Source organism: Malus domestica, chromosome 09 (assembly GCF_042453785.1).
Source record: "Malus domestica chromosome 09, GDT2T_hap1".
Classification (NCBI taxonomy): domain Eukaryota; kingdom Viridiplantae; phylum Streptophyta; class Magnoliopsida; order Rosales; family Rosaceae; genus Malus; species Malus domestica.
Window position 1 is genome coordinate 9885934 of NC_091669.1, and position 23704 is coordinate 9909637.

The 23704-nt window shown below is 36.9% G+C and overlaps 3 protein-coding genes across 5 annotated transcripts; 2 read left to right on the plus strand and 1 right to left on the minus strand.

The window, feature by feature from the left end:
* The first annotated feature begins 4462 nt into the window (after positions 1-4462).
* On the plus strand, positions 4463-7991 carry LOC103421714 (glucose-1-phosphate adenylyltransferase small subunit, chloroplastic/amyloplastic). The gene is made up of 9 exons (XM_029108108.2): positions 4463-4972; positions 5093-5389; positions 5517-5786; positions 5920-6099; positions 6487-6590; positions 6707-6818; positions 7009-7107; positions 7261-7380; positions 7635-7991. Exons 1-9 carry the CDS (start codon positions 4721-4723, stop codon positions 7749-7751), a joined length of 1551 nt encoding a protein of 516 aa, XP_028963941.1. The 5' UTR covers positions 4463-4720; the 3' UTR covers positions 7752-7991.
* Positions 7992-8034: 43 nt separating this feature from the next.
* Positions 8035-12815, minus strand: LOC103421713 (DEK domain-containing chromatin-associated protein 4-like). The gene is made up of 7 exons (XM_008359754.4): positions 12632-12815; positions 11494-12537; positions 11282-11351; positions 10157-10575; positions 9945-10014; positions 9039-9218; positions 8035-8432 (listed from the first exon to the last, which is right to left on the minus strand). Exons 2-6 carry the CDS (start codon positions 12519-12521, stop codon positions 9066-9068), a joined length of 1740 nt encoding a protein of 579 aa, XP_008357976.3. The 5' UTR covers positions 12522-12537; positions 12632-12815; the 3' UTR covers positions 8035-8432; positions 9039-9065.
* Positions 12816-18559: 5744 nt separating this feature from the next.
* Positions 18560-23195, plus strand: LOC103421712 (vacuolar cation/proton exchanger 3-like). Of its 3 annotated transcripts, XM_017328506.3 has the most exons (15): positions 18577-18801; positions 18877-18904; positions 19044-19156; positions 19336-19486; positions 19586-19834; positions 19931-19998; positions 20241-20269; positions 20470-20666; positions 20776-20988; positions 21512-21646; positions 21770-21886; positions 21980-22033; positions 22143-22259; positions 22463-22559; positions 22738-23195. In XM_017328506.3, exons 4-15 carry the CDS (start codon positions 19400-19402, stop codon positions 22764-22766), a joined length of 1392 nt encoding a protein of 463 aa, XP_017183995.3. In that variant the 5' UTR covers positions 18577-18801; positions 18877-18904; positions 19044-19156; positions 19336-19399; the 3' UTR covers positions 22767-23195. The 3 variants fall into 3 exon arrangements, with proteins under 3 accessions (XP_028963942.2, XP_017183995.3, XP_008357974.3); XM_029108109.2 differs by having other exon boundaries at positions 18560-18904; XM_008359752.4 differs by lacking the exon at positions 18877-18904 and having other exon boundaries at positions 18661-18801.
* The last annotated feature ends 509 nt before the right edge of the window (positions 23196-23704 follow it).

Genomic DNA, 23704 nt, shown 5'->3' on the forward strand with positions numbered 1-23704 from the left:
AAGTAAGGTTGGCTTAGCTCTATTTTTTAGAATTTCTATCGACTGACTCGCACTCAATTTTCCTTCCCATCAAGGTCCTTCGGTTAGACAATGGTGGTGAGTGTATTAACTCGGAGCTTTCTCAGTTTTTTAACGAGAATGACATTCTTCATGAGACTACATCCCTCAAACTTTACAACAAAATGGTGTCACGGTATGGAAAAACCGCCATATTTTGGAGACATCTCGGGCTCTCCTTATTGGAGCATCGGCTTCGAATCTTATTGGGTAGATGCAGTTACATATGCAGTGTATCTCATGAATCTAATGTCCTTCCGAGTTCACAATTATCACACTCCTTTAACGGTTTTGGCAGAACATGTTTCTCTGTCTTCCGCATTACAACTATACGGGTCTTTGAGTGCGTAGCTTATGTACATCTTCACAAGAACTAGCGGAGTAAGCTTGATCCTTGTGCTATTCGTTGTGTGTATTCCTATTAAATATTCATATACCGTAAGTAGAAATAGTAATTCTAACTAGGAGGGGGAATTGCATCCAAGCAAATAAAGTGACTGCAACACTTGAAAGAAGTACGACCAGAAACACAAATCACGACTTACCAGGAATTATAATTAGAAGGGCAGCAGAAAACGCAATCATCATGGTTGCAATAGCCAAAAAAAAAGAGTGGAAAGACCTATTATCATTTTTGTGGGTAAGGATGTCAGGATATCATCTTCTGCTTAACATGACGTGAGAATTCTAAAAAAATATTAATGTTGCAGTCTCGGAAGAGAGTGATATAGCATCTGAAACTATAAACAACATAAACAATTTTTCATTAATGAATGCGGGAAAACCAGTATCTTTATTTTCTCGAAAAACTATGATTGCAGCAGCAAACAGCTGTCTCTTTCATCTATTGTTCGCCCTCCCTTAGCAATCCTCTGTGATTCTTCGTAAATAAAAAAAATTAAAAAAAACTCATTATTTGAGGTACAATCGTCTACTCACAATAAATTAAAAAGAAAAAAAAAAGTAACACTACACTCAGCAATTGCAAAGATGCACCTGAATATGATTAAGTTTTGCAAATGGGGACAACAACTCTGCCATATGTAACATGTTATTGTTATCACTATCGGCAAGAGTTGTCATCCAGTCCTTTGCAGAGAGCCATATATAAAGTTTATAAATCTTTTCTCTGTCTCTTCCTTTCAGTTCTCTGTGAATATTTCTGTTTCCTGAGTGTATATTCATCGTCTAACTCTATATGGTTTTTTATTCAGATACTTTATGCAATTGGAGAACTTTTGGCAAGCACTTTGAACCCTTCCTTTTCAAGAGACAAAAATCACATGGAATCCAACAAGAAAATCAAAACTCGATCAGGAGCCATGGCGTGAATTATATGGTCTCTGTGACATTAGAGGTTGGGACAAAGATCTATCGTTGGGTGCATCAGATTGAATACACTTTCAGTTCTTATTGCGATTGATAGATATATGTTCAACATCATTGTGCTTAGACGTAAAACTACTGCATCTGGATTCTCTCAATTAAACAGAAATCGAACATAGCTTATGTGGTGAAGGATGATGCAAGTATTGTCCTTACAATAAAGGACACATTACACTACAACCGTCCAAGCTTACAATCTAGTGTTGCATAATAAAAATTGTCATTCATAACATAAAATGACATTATTATTACGCAGTGTGACAAAGTTTGGTTTTACATTGTGGACATTATATTGCACTATATTGTACAACCAAACAGACAATCAAAGTATAGTTGGGCTCTCTACACGTTTAGAAATCAAATTATGTAGCTTATATATTACTGGTGTGGTGGAAGCTGATGGAGCAATCAGAGTATGATGCATGGAGCCCCAGCCCCTGGTACAAATTAGACTGCCACACCCCATCTTGTCTATGTCTGTTTCCTCGGTTACAATCATGGGTTGGTGACTGGTCCATCAAGCACTCAATTGTTTTCTTTCGATTTAGAATTTTGGTGACTAGTTCATATACATTACCAACACTGTAAGATAGAGCTGACTGATTTGACATAAATATAATATAGCCACATGCGACTTTCTAGCCAGTTTGTTGATGGTTCACCTGCCCTTGTTCTTATTTTCCTGGGAGGATATGTATGATTGATTGATGTGTTTTGAAAGTTAAAAGAAAAGTACTAGCAAGACGAGATCATCACTTCCTTAAATTACTGATAATGCATTGTCATATGCTTAACTTTAGCATATCATAATAATTAGGATGAAGTACAAAAAAAATTACCTCAATTATTAGTGTCACGACATTTTCATACCGCATCTTTTAAAATTAACAATGTCATATCTCATCTTTATAATTTGGTCCAATGTTATACCTTCTGTTACTTGACCGTTTACTTTTCAGTTAAATGCTGATGTGACTTGATTCAGAGCCCATTTTCTATTAAAAATTTATTAAAATATTATTAAAAACTAAAAAAAATATTTAATATTTTTTAAAATAATAAAGAAAAGTAAAAAAAAAATTAAAAAAAATCCCTCTTTTCGTCCCTTCCCCCCTCTCTCTCCCCATCTTCATCTTCTTCCCTGCTTAATCTTCAACCAAAAAAAAAAAAAAAATTGAAAACACATCAACCCCCCTTGCGGAAGAAGAAGAGGAAAAAAAAAATTCAACCCAACCTGGTTTGCGCCCCCCCAACCCCCTACAACCCAGAAAGAAGGAAGAAGAAGAAGAAAAAAAAAAAAAAACCCCAACAGCGACGGCGTCCTCTCCCGATCGAAGCTCTGCAAAGCCTTCGAGTCCCTCAGGCTCATTGAGGCCCACTTCGGCATCGATGTGGCCACCCCGCCAAAGCAACTGACGCAACTGTACGACTCCATATTCGACAAGTTCGACAACGACCAGAGTAGGACTGTGGATCTGGAAGAGTTCAAGAAGGAGATGAAGAAGATTAGGCTGGCCATCGCCAACGGGTTCTGGAGGACGACAACTAGAAAGAAGAAGAAGGAGAAGAAAAAGAAAAAGAAAAAAAATCCAAAGCGAACCCAGTTTGTCCCCCCCCCCCCAAAACCAACCCCCTGCCAACCCCAAATCCACCACTCTCATCCATTCTCCACATCATCTTCCGCACCCATCCTTCACCTTCTCCGCGCACCCATCTTCCCGCCGACGATATCTGGAATTTTTTTTTCTGGGTTGCAGGAGGGGGAAGAGGGAGTTGGGGGACAAACTAAGGGTGGGTGCGGGGGAAGACAAATTGGAATTTTTTTTTTTTTGTTGGGGGTTGCAAGTGGGGGGAAGAAGATGAAGATGGGGAGTAGAGAGAGGAGGGAGGGAATGGGAAGGACGAACTGAGGATTGTTTTCTTTTTTTCTTTTTTATTACTTTTCTTTCTTATTTTAATATTTAAAAAAATTAAATATTTTTTTTTTAATTTTTAATAATATTTTAATGATTTTTTAATAGAAAGTTGGTTCCGAATCAAGTCACGTCAGCATTTAACTAAAAAGTAAACGGCCAAGTAACAGAAGGTATAACATTTGACCAAATTCTAAAGATGAGGTATGACATTGTCAATTTTAAAAGATGAGGTATGAAAGTGTCGTGACACCAATAGTTGAGATAGTTTTTTGTACTTTACCCTAATAATTATGAATATGAAATATTTGTCATAGCAGAACACCAATTGAAAATTAATCTCCAAAAAGATAGTATATATCTCTAATCTTAGAAAGCTAGAAATCAAGCTTGGTGTCTCAAGGCTTCACCAAAAATAATTAGACTAAAGAGCCCCTTAAACAAAAAAACGCAAAACTGGCTAAAAATAATAGAACCAAATTCTCATGGGTAATTTTGTCATAAAAAATAAAAATAAAACAATTTTTTTTTAAAAGGACTAAATAAAATGGATTAAAGCCATGTGGGTTAAGCGTGTAAAGGGAAGGAGTTTTATAACCATCTATATATTATTATTAGGAGAACCCTTCTTGTCAACTTTTTGCCATTTTTTTCTATTTTACCCTCATTATTGATACACAATACTTACATAAGGAGGGCAAAATAGTAATTTTATATCTTTTGAGAAAATGACAATCATATTCCTATTTTTCCTAATTTACCCTCACTTTTGATACACAATATTTACATAAGATGGATAAAACAGTAATGATGTAATATTAAGATAAAATATGCACTTATTAGGAGAAATTGTCGCACCATCAAATTTTTATACTATTTTTAAAATTTTAAAAACTAATCACACTCCTTAATAAAAAAATAAAAAATAAAATAAAATTATTCACAAACACAAATATGTGTTCATCGGTTAGTATAAATAAAAAATTAGACGATGGTAAGCAAAAGTGGTGACATGTGATGTAAATCTTAGGCCCACCCCGCATGCCACATGTGATCCATCCACCGTTGCGTGACGTTTAATGAACTCCACTTGTTTAAATACTCGCGATTTCCGCAGATTCTTGGTGATCCTTCCCTTCCGTCAAATAACTACTTATATTAACAGATGGTTGAAAAATCTATAATACCCTCTCTCCCGTGTTTGAGGAATTTTGGATTTGAGGTCGGGTTTGCGTAATTAACACCAAAATGTAAGGGTAAATATGTCCCGAAATATCATGAAAGCTGCCACTTCCCAAGTCCCCACACTCCACTCTCTCCCCTCTGCAACTCTCTGAAATTCTCTCTCTGGATTTTCTTCTTCCATGGCGTCCTCTTCGATGTCAGCAAGCGGAGTGCTCACCTCCCGATCGTCGGTGTTGCGGAACTCGAAGCAGAACCATAACATCAGCCGCCTCTCGTTCAGTGGCTCTCATCTCTCCGGGACCAAAATCTCCGCGCCCAGCACCTGTTTGAGGAGATCGCCCACTAACAGAGTCCCGCCGCTGGTTGTGTCTCCCAAAGCTGTTTCCGATTCCAAGAACTCTCAGACGTGTCTTGATCCCGATGCGAGCCGGGTGAGTAATTCATTTCTCTCTGCACCGCATTTGGTGCTTTTGTTCTATGCATTAGCGATTTAGCATAATGAGTTCTTGTTTTGATTGAAATTTTGGGAATTTGATTGTGTTGATGTGTAGAGTGTGTTGGGGATTATACTGGGTGGGGGAGCTGGGACGAGGCTTTACCCATTGACAAAGAAGCGTGCGAAGCCTGCTGTTCCATTGGGAGCAAACTACAGGCTGATCGATATCCCAGTCAGTAATTGCCTCAACAGCAACGTATCAAAGATCTATGTGCTGACCCAGTTCAATTCCGCTTCGCTCAATCGCCATCTTTCTCGTGCTTATGCTAGTAACATGGGTGGCTACAAAAACGAAGGCTTTGTTGAGGTTCTTGCTGCCCAGCAGAGCCCTGAGAATCCCAATTGGTTTCAGGTGATTAAAACGCTTGTTTAGTAATTGTAGGGTTGTGTTGGGAATCGGGTTTCGATTGGTTTCTGAGTTTGGATATTGGGTTTTGGTTTGGTTTTTGAGTTGGATATTTGGTTTTGATGGTTTGCAGGGTACCGCGGATGCCGTGAGGCAGTACTTGTGGTTGTTTGAGGAGCACAATGTGTTGGAGTTTTTGGTTCTTGCTGGGGACCACTTGTATAGGATGGACTATGAGAGGTTTATTCAGGCACATAGAGAAACTGATGCAGACATCACTGTGGCTGCTCTGCCCATGGATGAGAAGCGTGCTACCGCCTTTGGTTTGATGAAGATTGATGAAGAGGGAAGGATTATTGAGTTTGCTGAGAAACCTAAAGGGGAGCAACTCAAGGCTATGAAGGTGAAAGATCCACTTGCAAATTGTTTAAATTATTTAGTGCATTACGTATTTGTTTCATTGTGAATTGGAGCGCTAGTGGGTTATGGTGTGTAATTGATTAGCGATGCAAAATGTTGTTTCTGTTTTGTTTTAGGTTGATACTACTATCTTGGGTCTTGATGATGAGAGAGCTAAAGAGATGCCTTATATTGCCAGTATGGGTATATATGTTGTGAGCAAAAATGTCATGTTAGATCTACTTCGAGACAAGTTTCCTGGTGCAAATGATTTCGGGAGTGAAGTTATTCCAGGCGCAACTTCCATTGGTTTGAGGGTAAGTTTTCATGTCGTATTTTAATCTGTACTTTTTATGTTACGATCTATCAAAAGAGGTTCTTTTGCATCGTCCACTTTGGGGGAAAAAGATTGGAATAATTGTTAAGTGTATTGGATGGACAAGTCTCACTCTCTTATTCAGTTGAAACACCAAGTTCTGTTAAATCTTGTTATGCAGAAGTAGCAATCAGAACTCCATTATAGTCTGGTATTACACAATTGCAAATATCATTCATTGAAAACTGAACAAATCCTTTTCTAATGAAAAAGACAATGTCCTAAATTGATTTTATATGATAGTATTTCCCAGTTCCATACGTTCTTTACCCTGCTTCCCTTCATCCAGATATTCAGGCACTGGAATACTAATTAGTAATGCCTACAGGTTCAAGCTTATCTGTATGATGGCTACTGGGAAGATATTGGTACCATTGAGGCTTTCTACAATGCTAACTTGGGGATAACAAAAAAACCAGTTCCAGATTTCAGGTACCTTTTATTCTATAACTTGTTTGTTATCTGTTATGTTGGGCCAATTGATATGTTATGCTATCAGTTTGATCTCGATTTAATATTCCTGCCTAATTTCGAACTTAATACTGTAGCTTTTATGATCGTTCATCCCCAATCTACACCCAACCTCGGTATTTACCTCCATCAAAAATGCTTGATGCTGATGTCACAGATAGTGTTATTGGCGAGGGATGTGTAATAAAGGTAAAGTTCTTTATAGAAATATTCATCATTTTGTTAAAATGTTCCATTATAATGTCATATCCTAGTCCCATGTTTTCTTCGATTTTGGAAAAACTTACATCCATGTGCTATTGTTGCAAGAAACAGAGATCAGAATAATGTATTGCAGTCCTGCTCATTTGACCCAACCCTATTTTTTTCGTAAACACAGAACTGTAAAATTCACCATTCAGTCGTTGGGCTTCGGTCTTGCATAGCGGAGGGTGCTGTCATTGAAGACACATTACTGATGGGAGCTGACTACTATGAGGTATAACCTGCTTCTTTTTATTTTAAGGCATGACCCAATAAACATGTTTTCGTTTTATCAAGATGAATGGACTTCCCTTCAAAATATTGTCACTGTCGGTTTGACATTTCAATGGGTTGGTTAGATTATTCTGATGCCATTCTTGTGCCCCAGACTGATGCTGACAGGAGGTTTCTAGCTGCAAAGGGTAGCGTTCCAATCGGTATTGGCAAGAATTCTCACATTAGGAGAGCTATAATTGATAAGAATGCTCGAATTGGAGAAAATGTTAAGGTAAGGATATTATCAGCATAACATGATTATTTCAGTTTATTAATTTGAAGTCTAAATTTTATAGCCGATTTGAAACTTATTAAATGGAAACAGAAAACCGATTCCTATGTGTACTTCCTATTCCCTGCTTACATTCGATGCAAGGTCGTGTTGGACATACATTCATATTATAAATTTATTCTTCTTAGTTGATCACACGAAACTGTTTATATTTTATCTTTGTGAAACTGACCATCGACGATTATAAATTACAGATTATCAATATCGACAATGTGCAAGAAGCAGCAAGAGAAACAGACGGATATTTCATAAAGAGCGCGATTGTCACAGTGATCAAGGATGCCTTGATTCCTAGTGGAACAGTAATCTAGCCACCTTATTTTCCACTCGTTTATTGCTGACAGCGGAGGTTCTTTCTAGTTACTGGGCTGAGAGGAGCCACGAGTACGCAGCTACAGCAACTTAACGAGCACTTTGAGCGGTTCTGTCTTCTGTTCTTGTAACGTACATTTCACGGAACTACGATGTAATTATTGAGGAAGAGACCTGAGGAATTTGCTCTGTAGATGCTCTATTTCTATCTCAAATAAAAGTTTTTCGCCAATTGTTCACCTCACATCATACAATACCTTACGAAGACACTCGGGAAAGCGATGCTCGAAAACTAGAACACTTTATTGTTGAAGAAACAACGTAATCGTACCCATGTTCAGAGAGTTTGGTATGTGAAACTTAAAGATTATGACATTGATACATCCTTTATATAAAACTACACAAGTGAAAGAGGTCCTAATGTGATCTACGAAAGGAAATCCTCGATGGCTGAAGCTCCTTGGCTGACAAGTTTCGGCAACTTCATAGCAATGCTTGCGTTTTGAACCTTGAGGATGAATTTTCTTTTGGGTTTAATGCCGTGCTTTTGTTAACACCAGGTTGAAGCGAAATGCCGACCACATAAATTACCATTGACGTACAAATTGGTCGATTCCATCCCACTCATCAACCATTCTAATGCACACATGCAGCACATTCTTGACCAACATCGCCATTACCTGTAGAGACAAAATCAGTTTCGTATAATTAGTAAATGTTATAGACAAGAAATTGGCTTCCGAGGCATCAATTTTCAATTGAGGAATTGGTTACATCTTGTGTATAAGACCAGACAGCTCAAATAACAGGGTTGCATGTACTTGACAGAAAGTTGGGATAATATTAATAATTACCGCTTAAATTCCTTGGTTTCTATCGAAGGCTAGAAATTGACGATAAGTGAATGGTGCAGGCATTATAATTTGATTTTGCAGGCAATAAGCAAGATAAGATTGTTAATACCACTTGTTACAAGGTTTTGAGACATCCCAAACCATTAGAAAGTTAGAAACATATTACTCAATGTCCTTTGGCACTGGCTATAACAAAATCATTCTACTCAGACGCACTTCTGTGGATAATCTATTGGCCAGTTTTCCAATTTGAATATAAATATAGCTTGAGCACGTAGTTAACAAAGAAAGACTAGCTACAGTATCTTTACTATTATGGCCAACCCAAAGGGTTCAAATATGATATAGAAAACTAAAAATCTACATAAATATTGATCCACCGATTTATTCTACAATAGTATAAAATAAATGAACTATGGATACTGTAATTACCTGTTTTATGCAAGTCCAAAGTGATGTTCACCTTTTTCTAGCTTTTTCGCGAAAGTACCTCCTCCATTTATCCTTGAGATCAACTGGTTGACGGGTTACATGAAACACATTATGACCATATTCCAAAATTTCCTTCCACTGCATCTTTCCATTTAATGTTCCATGAAGTCTCACTCCCTCCTGGAATCGAAGACTATTGAATTAGATTCCAACTACTTGAGAAATCAGGAGAAAGCGCTGGGCTCAACTCACTCATGCAACACCATTTTTTATACCGTGGCCAGCAAAGTTTTTAACCTCTTTCTGATTTACCTTTGCAAATTTCTGAAGTAAATTTTTTTAAAGAACTTTTCACAGGCCGGGGAAAAAAAACAACTCAGCATATATAAGGCTACGTACAAGGCAAAGAATTTGAAAACTTTTAACAGTGCCAGTGATTTATATTATTTATATACGTACGCTTTAAGCTTGTTTTTCTTTATTGATACCAAAACTTAATTTACCCATAAATCCCCCCACTGACACAGTTACGCCGTTGAGACAAGCAAGAAAAAAGTTGGTTTGGTTTTGTATTTTGTAGATTGTCCTACATTTCCAAACACGCGTGTCATGATCTAGCACATGATATGTCAATATAAATTTCCACTCGTCAAGGGTATAATAGAAAAGTCTATGATAGTTGACCTAAACTCCTAACCCAATTCGTTTTCCTTCCTAAATAAAAGAGAAAGGGAGAGATGTATAATAGAATGCAGCAGTACCAGTTTCTAATTGTAGCCAAATTTGATAAATAGAGATAAATCAGGTTCACGATACTGTTTGGCGGAATTTCAACATAATTAGCTGACACTATATCAGATGATAAATCTATTTTAGAAAGGCAGGAAGCCAACCAGAAACAAGTACCTTTAACATTTTTAACTCTTCATCTGTCCAATCTAATCTCTTCCGCTTCCCATTAGGAAGTACCAAGTTTCTGCATCAGAATAGGAGAAATAAATGACCACCAGTTAGTAATTATGAGAATATCAAATGACTATTTTCATAGTTACATACCACATTCCCTACATAACCTCATGAACACTAGACTTAAAATTGATAATACAACTCAAGGTCACCTTGAAGACTCCTGAATTTCTCTTTCCCTCTTGGAAAAGGTTTTAGCATTTGGAGGCTGTTCTTTCGTTTTAGCTTTTTGTTTGAGTTGCTTGCTTCGCACCAGAGGAGACCCAGTATCTAAATTTTCAGATTTTGAATCAACATTGGACTTTCCAGGCACCTCCTTTTCTACTGATCGCATCTGTTCTTCATCCTCACTTTTGCCCTCATTCTCCTCAGACAGCCTTAGACCATCCTTCTCATCTCTTTGGTCGAATCCATCATGTGCATTGTCTTTATTTTCTTTCCCCAAGCTCCTCCTCCATTTATCTTTAAGATCAACTGGTTCACGGGTTCTGTGAAACACCTTATGACCATATTCCAAAATTTTCTTCCACTGCATCTTTCCGTTTGATGATCCACAAACTCTCACTCCCTCCTGGAGCCAAAGATTACTTAAGTTAGATTCCAACTACTTAAACAAATCATATGAAAGTAGTAAAGTACTGAACTCAAATGAGTCATGCACAGCATTTTTTATCCCTAGCCAGCGAACTTTTTTTCCTTTTTCTGATTTACCTTTGCAATTTTTTTCAAAAATTCTTTCAAAATCCAAAATAGAGATAGAGGTTAGGGAGAGAGAGAGTCGGCACTTAAAAGGCTATGTAAAAGACAAAAAAGTTGAAATTTTTATAGAGGTGTGCTTTAAGCTTCTTTTTCTTCACTGACATTTAAGGCCTAATGTATGCATAAATAACCAACTGTCACAGTTTCTCCATCGAGACAGAGAAAACAAAGGTTGGTTTGGAGTTGTATTTTGTAGCTTGTTTTGTTCCACGTTTCCTAAAGTGCATGCCATGTCAATATATCCTCTCATCAAGGGTATAATAGTAAAATGCATGATAATTGACTTTGACTCCTAATCCAAATTTTCAGCCCTCCTAAATAAAAGAGAAGGGGAGAGATCTATCTTAGAACAAGGCAGTATCAGTTTCTGGTTGTAGCAAAAAAAAAAGGTGAATTTAATAACTTGAGAGATGAAATCAGGCATCGTCATACTGTTGTTGGGAAGGAATCTAGACAATAGTTAGCTTATAAAATTTGAAATGATGAAACTTATTCTGGAAAATCAGGAAGAACAATACCTTCAACATTTTTATCTCTTCATCTGTCCACTTTGATCTCTTACCCTTCACATTAGGAAGTACCAAGTTTCTGCATAATAGGAGAAATAAATGATTGCCAATTAAAAATTGTAAGAGAATATTGAATCATTCCATCTACTTTTATCATATAAAACATATCAAACAACATAGATAACCTCATAAAAAACATAAAATTGACAACTCATGATCACCTTGCAGATTCCTGATTTTCTCTTTCCTTCTTGGAAAAGGTTTTAGCTTTTCCATTTTGGTTTTTAGCATGCTCCTCTGCAGACCTTGTTCGACGAGCTGATAATTCCCTTGATGGAGAGGGCACTGTCCTTAAGGAAGCTACACTTTGAGGCTGTTTTATCCTTTTACTCTTCTGTTTGAAACGCTGCTTCCTCACTAGTGGAGACCCCGTATCTAACTCATCAGATTCAGGCACAACAGTAGAATTTCCGGGCACCTCCTTTTCCACTGACTGCATTTGTTCCTCATCCTCACTTTCGCCCTCGTTCTCCTCAGGCACCCGTTTACCATCCTCTTCATCTCTTTGGTCTGATAATCCATGTGCATTGTGATTATTCGTCATTTCTTGTACACAACAACCACTCTGGGGCTCTGTCTCCTCTTCTTGTTCTTCTTCATCACTTCCTCCCTTTCTCTCCTCCGACACCCTTAGACAATCCTCCTCATCTCTTCGGTCTAATCCATCACGTGCATTGTCGTTATTCATTGTTTCTCTTGGCTCTGCATCCTCTTCTTGTGTCTCTTCAACAATTTCCTCCTCCTCAGGGTCCTCATCTATTCTCTCCTCACCCCTTACATCTTCAATCTCCCTCCTCTGGTCAGTTCCCCCTTCCACGGCCCCACCTCCTTCTACTCCCACAGACTGACCCCGAACCTCAACACTACCCCACCCGCCCGTCTCACACCCACAATGCTCCCCCTCTCCTGCATCAATAAACTTAGACAACACACTCTTGGACCCCATTACCTTCCTCCCCAACTCCCGACACCGAAAAAACTCCCGCTTATACGCGCAATACGGGCAGTAAAACTTTCCCAATTGATCAAAAACAGGCCTTGCACACATGCACTCCTCATGGAGAGCAATTGGGCATCCCTTCTCACTACAAACCATCAATTTCCTACTTCCAGAACCACCATCGTTACACCTAACACAATTCTCAACTTCTAACAATCCATCCAATTCCATAGATTCTTCAACACCCATTGTTCAAATTGTTCGACTAAGAACTCACACCAGCATCATAATCCGTCAAAATTGTTGCAGAAAAAGGGAAAAAAAATATTTGAAATTTGAGGAATTTAGAAGAAACCCACCTGAGGGAAGATTCGAGGTGGCGCTGCAGTGGAAATTGTGGAGGTTTTGGCGGGGAGGGGGCGAGGATTAACTGTCCGGCTTTTGCGTTTCCTTTGAAGCTCTCTCAGTGCGACCGCGCGCTCGTAGTGAGCAAGATAGTGACACGACGTCGTATAAGTGATAAGGTATTTTGCCAGCTGAGATAATATTGGGATATTTGGAAATATAGCCATTTTAGAAATCGCTTATTGAAATATAACCTACATTTTCTAATTTTTATAAAACTAACCAAAATTAGAGTTAAAAAGACTTAATTACCTTAACTTTCTCTTAACACTCGCGTGCTGTCTCTTAACACTCCTCATCTCCATTGAAACGCCACAACCGAACTTCGCTTTACCCAAACGTAATTGAACCAAGTGATCACGCCAAGCAACAGTCGCAATACTAGATGAAGAAACAGTCAAAACTAACAAAAGTTTACTGAAATCTTATTTGTGGTGTGGCTATGAACCCAGCCGAGGCTGTGAAACATCCTCACGGAGGAGGTAATCACCACATATTGGACATGCTACAAGAGTCAGGCGTGACGCTCCTCCTGGGCAGAAGGTTGGTCTCATTGCTGCTAGGGGGACTGGTCGTCTCAGGACAAGTTGCTGCAAAGGTCTCTAAGGCAGACAAGTGATGAGATTACATTTACCACTTTATCTACATTTGCCGTGTTTGGACTGTTAGTATTTTATTCAAGACTAGTTTGGTGCATTTTGTGGAGGAATTTTGTTTAAGAAAAAAAAACAATGGCGATGAAGATTTAGAAAGAAAAAAAAAACACCACATACGATTCTGGAAGCAGGGAAAGTTTTAAACTAAGGGCAATAAGTCTTTTTAACTTCAATTTTGGTTAGTTTTATAATACATGAAAAATGTAGGTTATATTTCAATAGGTGATCTCTAAAATGGCTACATTTCCAAATTTCCCGATAATATTTCGTTTGAAATTTTGAGGTAACTACATTTTACGACCTTCAAAATTGATATTTTAAAAACAAATCATGAGGTTATAACTTTTTTTATATTAAACTTTGAAGTTTTGAATTTTATAATTTACACCTTCTGCCTTTTTTACTATATCTTTTATTAAATTGATAATTTTTTTTGTCAATATAATGCAAATGTGATTTGCACGTTAGCTCTTACAAAGATTTCACGCTTATTATGTCATTAATTTAATAAAATATTAAACAATTGATCTAACCAAAGACATAAATTGATATGATTTTAATACATTATAGTGTAAAATGAGAAAATTGAAATTTCATAGTCCATTTTAAAACTTCACAAACCTCAACGGTGTGAAATGTAGTTGGCCCGAATTCTTTTATCATTTTAAAAATCCACAAACCTCAACGGTGTGAAATGTAGTTGGCCCGAATTCTTTTGTTCAATTTTTTGCATGATCTCATCTTGCCTTACATATTCCTCTTCGTCCACTGCTTTTTTTTTTTGTATCTTCTTTTAAGTAAAATTGTAGAGGAGAGATTCGAACTTGTGGAGTTTGGGTGCGATAGAGAATTCTATGATCCAATAAACTACAAGTCCCTTATCATTCATTTTTAATTATAATCGGACAATAGTCTACTATTAAAGTTGAAGAATATGAGTTATGAGCTAGTTATAATTAATAATTCATCGAATAATTGAGTAAAGTCACACAATGAGCCTATACAATATGTATGGCATAAGTTCATTACTACGGTGGTGTCTTGTGCCTATAACATAATGACATGTGTATAAAAGGTAACACATGCCTTTGTGTTATTGGCACAAGACGTTACATGGTGATGAACTCATGTCATGCAAATCCTTCTCTACAATAAACAAGTCATAATAATTTATCGAACACATCATCCACTTGAGTCAAAAACTTATGATCTCTCTTACTTATAACTAGAGAAAGTACCGCTAAAAGAAGGTAGTGATACTTCATCTACGTAGCTATCATTTTCTTTTCTATGTCCTTGTTCCTATAATTTCCTAGTATTCCTAACCAATTGTACATGATTTTCAAAATCAAATAGAGAATATATATGTGTTTATCGTAGATCTAAATTCGAATTCTCTTTCTCCAGCTTAATTCAGGTTTAAAGAAGAATAATATCGTTGGTATAAAGAAAATTCCCAAGCGGGATAATTTTGTTTGTATAATTTAGATCTTAATTGCATGGTAACTACACATTAAAGCTCTTCAACATTTTTAGTTAAAATCATTGCTATGAAATAATTATATTTCTTTCCGTAATTGTAAATTATTCTAACAAGATTGTTATACTAATAATTTTATGGTGGATTTTTTTCTCATCACTTTTAAGTGGTAATGCTGACCAGCCTAGTTATTACCATTGGATAAGTTTAAATTTTAAGATTGATATCTATCCATTACACATATTTCGAAATTTAAATTTATCGAAATATGATAAATAGGGTAATAAATACCACAATTACTTGGCATATTACCAAAATTTTATAATCAAGAACTTGATAGCAAATGTACCTGGCCGAAAAAAAAGCACTATTGCAAATGTGAGACCTTGTGGATGGTAGTGGTACCTCTAGCTAGCAACTATAAAAGCATAGTTCTTCTGGTGTTTTTTTTTTCACAGAGAATTAAAATTTAATTTTCTTCAAATTAACGAGCAATATAGCATGGCTTGGTTCAATGGAAGTTCAGCACTGCTGCTAGTCACGCTGGTTTTGTTCACAGTCACCATTTGTGATGCATTCAAGACAAGATATGTTAGAGTCACAAATAATTTGGAGGGGGGCCAGACCCTCAGCCTTCACTGTAAATCCGAGGACGATGATCTTGGTCTCCAAACGCTCGCGACGAACGCCTCCTTTGAATTCCACTTCAAACCTAGCTTTATCACCATAACGAAGTTTGATTGCAGTTTTGAGTGGCCAGGTGCATCGCACTGGTTCGAAATATATAATCATGAGAGAGAGAAAGTATATTGTAGCAAGTGTTACTGGAGTGTTACCACAGCTGCTCCGTGCAGGTACGACTGGGACGAGCAAAAGTACAGCAAATGCTTTATGTGGAGTTAATCAAGTCAATTAATCTAGTTTTCTATGGTTTAAATTGGAGGTTATGTAATGGAAGATGAACTAGTATTCACATGTAATAATTTATATCGGGAATAAATAATAAGGGTTCAATTGTTATATTCATTTATTTTTGAAAGTTTATGGTGACATTTCACATGCATATGATTTTGTAATGTCATACGTACATTGTTGTGACTTATGACACTATTTATTCACTAGCTATTATCTTGTGGAAGATGTGAAGGGTAGAGCTTTCCTGCACTAACGTGCCAACCTCCATACATGTATACTAGCCTTGTTTTATATGGAGGATTAGCCACTATTTTTAGGGTAGGTTAAAGGAAAAAAGAAAAAAATTAATAAGGGCAAACTTGAAGGTCAGAGAAAACTTATCCATTCAATCTTTCCCAAAACGGGAGGATTAGAATGAAGATGTTTCCTTCAAATCCAATCCCCTTAAAATCATCTCAGGATAAAAAATTATTTTCCTATATCCTTAATATACATTGAATTTGGATGATTATCCATTCCTATCTAGTCCTCTATACCAAAGGAAGCCTTTATGTGCTTAGAAGGAAGTTGTTGGAGGACAAGGGATAAGAGAGATGGTGTGAACCGTATGGTGTAAAATTTTAAAACTCCATTGATTGCAAGAATTATAATTTCTTTATTTATCCATTTGGTAATAGGCTACCTAGTTCGATTAAAAAAAGAAAAAAGAAAAAATTGCCTAGCTAGAATTGTACAGAAGGATTTTACTGCAGATTTTGTAAATATTCAGCCAGCACCATAATTCTTATCTTTTATCCCTGATTCTTTGTATATATCCATGAAGTTTAGTCCTAATCTATTAGGTTCTATGAACCTCATGTATTACCATAACCATAGCATTCCAAAAAGGTCACTATACCAAATGTGAAACCATATGAAACCCTAACTAGCAACTACAAAAGAACGAGGTGCACTGTGCATACATATCCTTGTGCATCAGTTTTAATTTCCATCAAGACAAAATTTCTTCAGGAAAACTAGCATGGCTTCGTTCACTGGAAACACCTTGTTGCTGGTGCTGCTTATATTTTTCACAATGACCATGTTTTGTGCAGGAGTAGGTTCGAGAAGACACATCAAAGTGACAAATGATTTGGGCGAAAACTCAACCCTAACCGTCCATTGCAAATCCAAGAACGATGATATTGGTGAAAAAGTGCTTGCCGTTCATGATTGGTTTGAATTTAGCTTTCGACCTAACGTATGGGACAGTACGCTATACTACTGCAGTTTTGCGTGGCCAAACAATTTTAAGTGGTTCGATATATACATAGACAAGAGAGACCGAGATGATTGTCGTTTGTGTTACTATAGTGTAGTACCAAATGGCCCATGCAGGTTTAATTTTGACACCAACAAATATGACAATTGTTTTAAGTGGAACTGAAAGTTAGTTTGATTGTCATTGTACTCCAATCAATCTTTCGTTTTGGTTTTGATGTGAAATGTAAAATGATATCGTGTGATTGTATCTGCATTTACTGATTTACATCTTTGAATAAATAGCAAGAGATTGATTGTTATTTATTCTTTTTACATGGGTTTGATTTTTGCTTGAATAAATTGATAAGAAGAGATTTTGTTTCTTTTTTACAAGCAGACCTTGATTGTTGTTGGAGGGCCATGAGTTTGAATAAATTGGTATAAGGTTATTTCTAAATGGAAGGGCTAAACATAGCATCATCCAAAATTATAGCTCTGCAATAACTAAAACTTATTAGACACGTGCCGCCCTCTTGCATCCAAATTCAAGTTGGCTAGATTATCGCCCTACAAAAATTAAAATACAAATGATTATAAACTTGACGATAGCCCTCACTTTGAAATTGCAGGGAAGCTAACATTAGCTAACATTAGAATTTACTTTGGTGATCCAAAATCTTGGAGGAAGCTGGATCACAAGGTTTTTTTTTTTTTTTAACCGATATTATATAACTTGCACTAATAAAAGTGGGGTGGATTTTGCCTCATAATCGGTTGACAATGATGTGGTTTAAATTTGCATTTGGTGAGAATTGAATCTAAAACCTCTCACTTACAAGTGAAAATGAATACTATTAAATCATCATACTAAGTGGTAGTTGGATCACAAGTTAAGTACATAACTTTTCTTGAAAAATCAAAAGTCAAATTTGCTACTATATACTTATATAGTATTACAATTTACATTTAAGTAGTATTTTTCTGCATTGATAAGTTAGAAGTACGTGTGAGTTTGATATCAAATTATTGTAGTTGTTCAATTACGCAACTCAACCCAAATTTTATTTTGAAAGTGTTTTTAAAATGATTGAAAACATTTTTCGATAAAAGTACTTTTGGAACTAATCTTTAATAATAATGCAAGTAAATCCTAGAAAAACACTTGAAGTATTTCCTACAAAAAAACACACAATTAGAGGCTTCTTCCACATTCACTTCAAATGCTTTGAAATTGAAAAAACACTTTCACCAATATCGCTTTCAGTTATTTTAAAATAATTTCAAACATGTTCGACCAAAAAAAAAATTCCAAACATGTATGTAGTGCTTAATATGGCAAATTTGAGAATGACGGGATTGGTCGGTGTCAACGGTGCAAACGTTTTTTCTCCTATGAGAACGGAATAAATTAAAGTGATTGGATCGAAAGAAAAAGAAATCATTGCATTTGCATGTCTGAAAATAGGAAAGGAGAGACAATGATATTTGCTAGGGCGAAAACGGCGGGTTCCCACGGATGGCTGTGGACCAATATCTCACGTCTCAATATCTGTCAAAGCTGTTTAATTTCCTCTTTTATCAAAACCATCAATTTACAAATTTGCACTTAATAACTGCCTTCCTTGAATCTTTGCTTTTTATCTTCTGCCTTCCATTAATCTCATTGTTTAGTTTGGAAGGAATCCCAGATTTTTTTTTTTTACACAAAAAAGAAATTAAATTACATTTCTGTTGCTAACATATGCATGCATGTTTTTTTGGATATGATTTTTTAGGGTTCAAATTGGAGAATCAATATATAAATATATATACACACACTTTAGACCACAAGGTTAGCTCTATACTTCCATGATCCTTATTCTTGTTTTGTTTCTTGGGGCTGAGAAATTTTTATGTTCTTATTCAGAATTTCATTAGGGTTTGGTTTGAAACAGGTAAAGAATAAATCCATATATATAAATATATGTATATGTATTGATGCGTGACTTTCTTTTTATTAGGGTTGTTAGATTCACGTTCTTCACAAAATTTTCATATGGGCTTTATTCTGATTCAAGGGATATTTTAATGTAGACCAAATAACAGGGAGGGGGATTCGAAATCGAACTTGGGTGCAGGAGGGGAGCACACTGTAGTAAACAACTTGCTTACGCCCAGGCCTGCGATATGGGCTTTATCAGTAACAGGTAGAGCTTATACATAGATGTTATGTGTATTATGTGTGTATGTATAGGCATAGAATTTTAGCCGACCCCACTTAGTGGGAAAATGCTTTGTTGTTGTTGTTATGTATAGGCATAGAATTTGCAGATGGAACATGTTGATTTCTATGTATGTGTTGATTGTGGAGAATGTGATGAAACAGTGATGCCCGTGTTCGACGATGGAATTCTTGTTGATTTCTTGGCATAGAATTCTACTTCCACCTCATGGATTCTGATAACCGTTACAACAACGACGACAACAAGAGCAGGAACAACGATGCATCCACAATAAATATAAATTCTCATGTTGAGGTCCGTTTTAAGTTCTTTAGTTGTATGTGGTAATGGTATCAAAGGCATTTCCTTCGATACCGGTGATGATTTTTGGTAACAATGATTTTGATTCCACAGATGGGATCAACGCAATCCAAATCAGTGTTTGAGTTCGAGGATCAGAGCCTAGTTGGTCCCGAAAAACATTCTTTGGATGAGGCTCCCCTCAGAGCTCTATATTCTGGTGGTGCAAATGACTGCTGTCCCCATGTCCTGAAGAACAGTGTCGCTGATAGCATCAGGATTGTAGTTTTCTCTGCCAAAATCAACCTGCTCATGCCTTTTGGCCCTTTGGCAATCGTGGTTGACAAATTAACCGGTCATCATGTGAGTTACATTATATTTTTCTGTGTGTGAATCTTTCGGATCATCACACGACACGATTGTATGCTTGGTTATTTGATTCTTCTTCAAGCATTTCAGGGTTGGGTCTTTCTTTTAAGCTTGTTGGGAATCATACCCTTGGCTGAGAGATTAGGATACGCAACAGAGTAAGATTTCTTGCATTCTCTTTGTATTTTCTTTATTTGCTAACATAATGTTTACCGAGTGGAATCCAACAGCCTTGACTGAACATTTCCAGTAACTTGATGTGTTAGAGAACCAACATTTGTTAACGTATTGTAGCATATTAGGGTTTGTTCCGCGCGCACATGAGCCCGACATCCATACCAACTTTGCAGTTAATGTGCATTGTAGAGTACCTAATACAGATTGGCTTCTTTTGATGCAGGCAGCTGGCTTGCTATACTGGACCAACAGGTAAGCTGTTGCTAACACAACTACCGTTTTTTAGATTCCCCGTCACATTTTACATCTTTAGGTTTTACGAAAAGCTTGAGTATTTGAGTATCGTAAAACTTTTAAGTTTGGTTTTGAGCACAGTAAAATAGTATCGGATATTCAGAATGGACTTTGTGGATTATTGTGATATTAAAATTATCAATTTGTTAATTTTGCAGTTGGAGGTCTTTTAAATGCCACCTTTGGAAACGCAACGGAATTGATAATATCAATTTATGCTCTGAAACGCAGCATGATTCGTGTTGTTCAACAGTCCTTACTAGGCTCAATCCTGTCGAACATGCTGCTCGTGCTTGGATGTGCATTCTTCGCGGGTGGACTTGTGCATTCAAAGACGGAGCAAGTGTTCAACAAGGTATATTTTCATCTGAAAAAGGAGCACTTGTTTAGTTGGTTTTATTTTCGCTCTTCTACCGTCCATCTCATTTGCTTGCAAATAAAGCTCAAAATGTCTATATTCTCAGGGAACTGCTGGAGTGAACTCTGGATTGCTATTGATGGCAGTCATGGGTCTGCTCTTTCCAGCAGTACTGCACTCTACTCGGACAGAGTTGCACTATGGGAAATCTGAGTTATCCCTTTCGAGATTCACTAGCTGCATTATGCTCGTCGCCTATGCTTCATTTCTGTTTTTCCAATTGAGAAGCCAGCATAATTTGTATATTCCAGTTAATCAGGTTGGTACAAGTCTTTGCCAATACGGACCTCAAACCGTGTTACTAATTCTTACGCTTTCACTGTTCAAGTATGATGAATTTGATCTGGTTTGGTATTGCTGTGCTTTGAAAAAAAACTGCTGTGAGAATAAGCAGATGTGCTGTGAGAATAAGCGGCTGTGAAATAAATCAGCAGAGTGTTTGATAAACTTTTTTGTAAAAGTGCTTTTGGAAAAAAAAAACAATTTGATAGTGGGTCTTTTCATTAAAGGAGCACTGTAGCTCCGTGTGCTTTGAAAAAAAAACAGTTTTCCAAAGCTGCAAATAGCAGCTTCAGCTTTTTCCTTTGATTTCAGCTTATTCTCACAGCAGCTTCCAAAATAAGCCATTTTTTTTTAGTTTACCAAAGACCTAAAACCCTCACAGCTTTTTTTCATGGGTGTTTTTTTTTAAGCACCTCACTCCCAAACCACCTCTAAGTGTTGTTTGTGCAATTTCTCCTATATGTGATCTAACGGTGTATATGAATTTGGTTCAATACCAGGCAGAGGATCAGACCGAAGAAAATTCAGATGAGGAAGAGGCTCCTGAGATCACTAAGTGGGAATCCATAATATGGTTATCAATTCTGACTGCGTGGATTTCAGTCCTCTCGGAATATTTAGTTAACGCTATAGAGGTAACATTCTTGTTTAATCATTGTCTTATCCTCCAGTTTTGGATGATGTGAAATTTTTATAGTATTTTTGTGGGGTTTGTAGTGAGGAATCTCTTGTGTTGTTTCTGTAATTTTTTTTCTCAGGGTGCATCTGTTGCAATGGGCATCCCGGTTGCATTTATTAGTGTTATTCTGCTCCCAATCGTTGGAAATGCAGCAGAGCACGCTGGTGCTGTTATGTTTGCCATGAAAGACAAGCTTGTAAGTGGTTGTCCTGTCGGTTCCATGTTTAAATACAATCACTCATGGCTTATCATCGCTTCCTTGTGGACGTTGGCTTAATGTTTGATGCAGGATATTACTTTGGGAGTGGCAATAGGCTCATCAACGCAGATCTCGATGTTTGGAGTGAGTACCAACTATCATACATATGCATTTTACACTGACATTTTACGATGATTTTATCTCTACAGTACATAAATGTAATGTCATGATGGTTTCCTTTCGATTGCTGCAGATTCCGTTTTGTGTGGTGGTTGGGTGGTGCATGGGGTGCCCTATGGACTTAGATTTCCAACTGTTTGAGACAGCGACGCTTTTCATAACTGTTCTGGTGGTAGCCTTCATGCTGCAGGTTCGTCATTTGAGCAAATCATAAATCTTTCGATTTCTTACTTGATTGCTTTTATAGGAAATACTTCAAGTTCTTTGTGCACAAACGCACTAGATACACATGAATTTCAGGGTTTGTGCCGTGTTTCCTTGTGTCAGCGGGCGCTACAGCGACCATTTTTCCTTTGTGTAATGTGTCTAAATGGACTGAAATTGAACTTGCAGGAGGGAACATCTAATTACTTCAAAGGACTAATGCTCATTCTTTGCTACATTATCGTCGCTGCGAGCTTCTTTGTACATAGAGATCCTAAAGCGATTCGTGAGTTCTCCCCTCCTTGATTTTCTCTCAAGTGGCCCGTGGATAATTGATCCGACTTTTTACAGTTTCGAACGATTGTTTTTTCTGCTTGCATATTCAATTCAACAGAATGCAGCACATTATCTCTCTGTGTTTAGTATGTTTCCTACTTGTGACTTGACGCACATTTTCTCTGCAGAGGATAAGCCCCAGAACCCGCAGCAGTAACTGAATCATCGAAGCGGGTGATCAACTAATGCGCAAAGCCGATGTCATGTACTGAAGAAGCGAGGTTTTTGCCGGCTGGACCCCCGGAATCATGACGATTAAGAGTGACTTGTTTGGTAATGCCGGATAGTTTTCCATGTCGAAATTAGTACACCTGATGCCCGGGAATGTGTTGCTATTTCCCTTAGTTTGCCTCGGAAGCCAGTGGATGTATGTATTTCTGTCCCAATGCCACATTGGAGCGGAGAAGAGAGAGATGGATATTATAGGGTAAAAAGTTTAAATTTGGTGCTCAAAAAATAGGAATGGTAATAGTCTAATGTAAAAGATTCAGTAAATTAAGGATGTATGACATTGTAATGCTTTAAAAATAAGGTATGAGTTTATAATTGTACCAAAATTTGAAGGTACAAATTGTACCCTTTGAAAGTTGATGGCATGTCGGTTTTAGGATAATTACATGTTAGAATATGAAGCACATGAAACACTATGAAAGAATATGAAACACATGATAGAGATGTATAAACACAAAACACATGAAACACACAAAACATGAAGCACATACAAAACACATGATAGAGATGTATAATACACCAAACACATGAGACACACGAAACACATACCAAAACACATAAAACACAAACCTACACACATGAAACACAAACCTTCAATCATCTTCTATATAAGCATAGGTATTTATAGAGTTTTTTGGTGAATTTTGAGTTAAATATTTTTTTTATAATTATTTTAGCTGTTAGATTTAAATTTGGGCCGTTAGATTTTTTTTTAGATTTGGTTATATTTGATTTTAGTCATTGGATTCAATAAATATATAAATATAAAAAAAATTGAACGTGGACTGTTGGATCAATCAACGGCCCATTTAAATGTGGTCGTTGGATCACAAAAACTAGTTGCTAGGCTATTATGGCATCTGA

Coding starts and splice junctions, on each gene's coding strand:
- LOC103421714 (XM_029108108.2), top strand. CDS start 4,721: ATGGCGTCCTCTTCGATGTCAGCAAGCGGAGTGCTCACCTCCCGATCG. Junction 7,108..7,260: donor TGGGAGCTGACTACTATGAG/GTATAACCTGCT, acceptor CTTGTGCCCCAG/ACTGATGCTGACAGGAGGTT. Junction 7,381..7,634: donor GAATTGGAGAAAATGTTAAG/GTAAGGATATTA, acceptor TATAAATTACAG/ATTATCAATATCGACAATGT.
- LOC103421713 (XM_008359754.4), bottom strand. CDS start 12,521: ATGGGTGTTGAAGAATCTATGGAATTGGATGGATTGTTAGAAGTTGAG. Junction 10,015..10,156: donor GAAATTCAGGAGTCTTCAAG/GTGACCTTGAGT, acceptor ATTCTGATGCAG/AAACTTGGTACTTCCTAATG. Junction 9,219..9,944: donor AAGAGTTAAAAATGTTAAAG/GTACTTGTTTCT, acceptor CTTCGATTCCAG/GAGGGAGTGAGACTTCATGG.
- LOC103421712 (XM_029108109.2), top strand. CDS start 19,400: ATGGATTCTGATAACCGTTACAACAACGACGACAACAAGAGCAGGAAC. Junction 19,835..19,930: donor ACAAATTAACCGGTCATCAT/GTGAGTTACATT, acceptor CAAGCATTTCAG/GGTTGGGTCTTTCTTTTAAG. Junction 20,667..20,775: donor CGGAGCAAGTGTTCAACAAG/GTATATTTTCAT, acceptor CTATATTCTCAG/GGAACTGCTGGAGTGAACTC.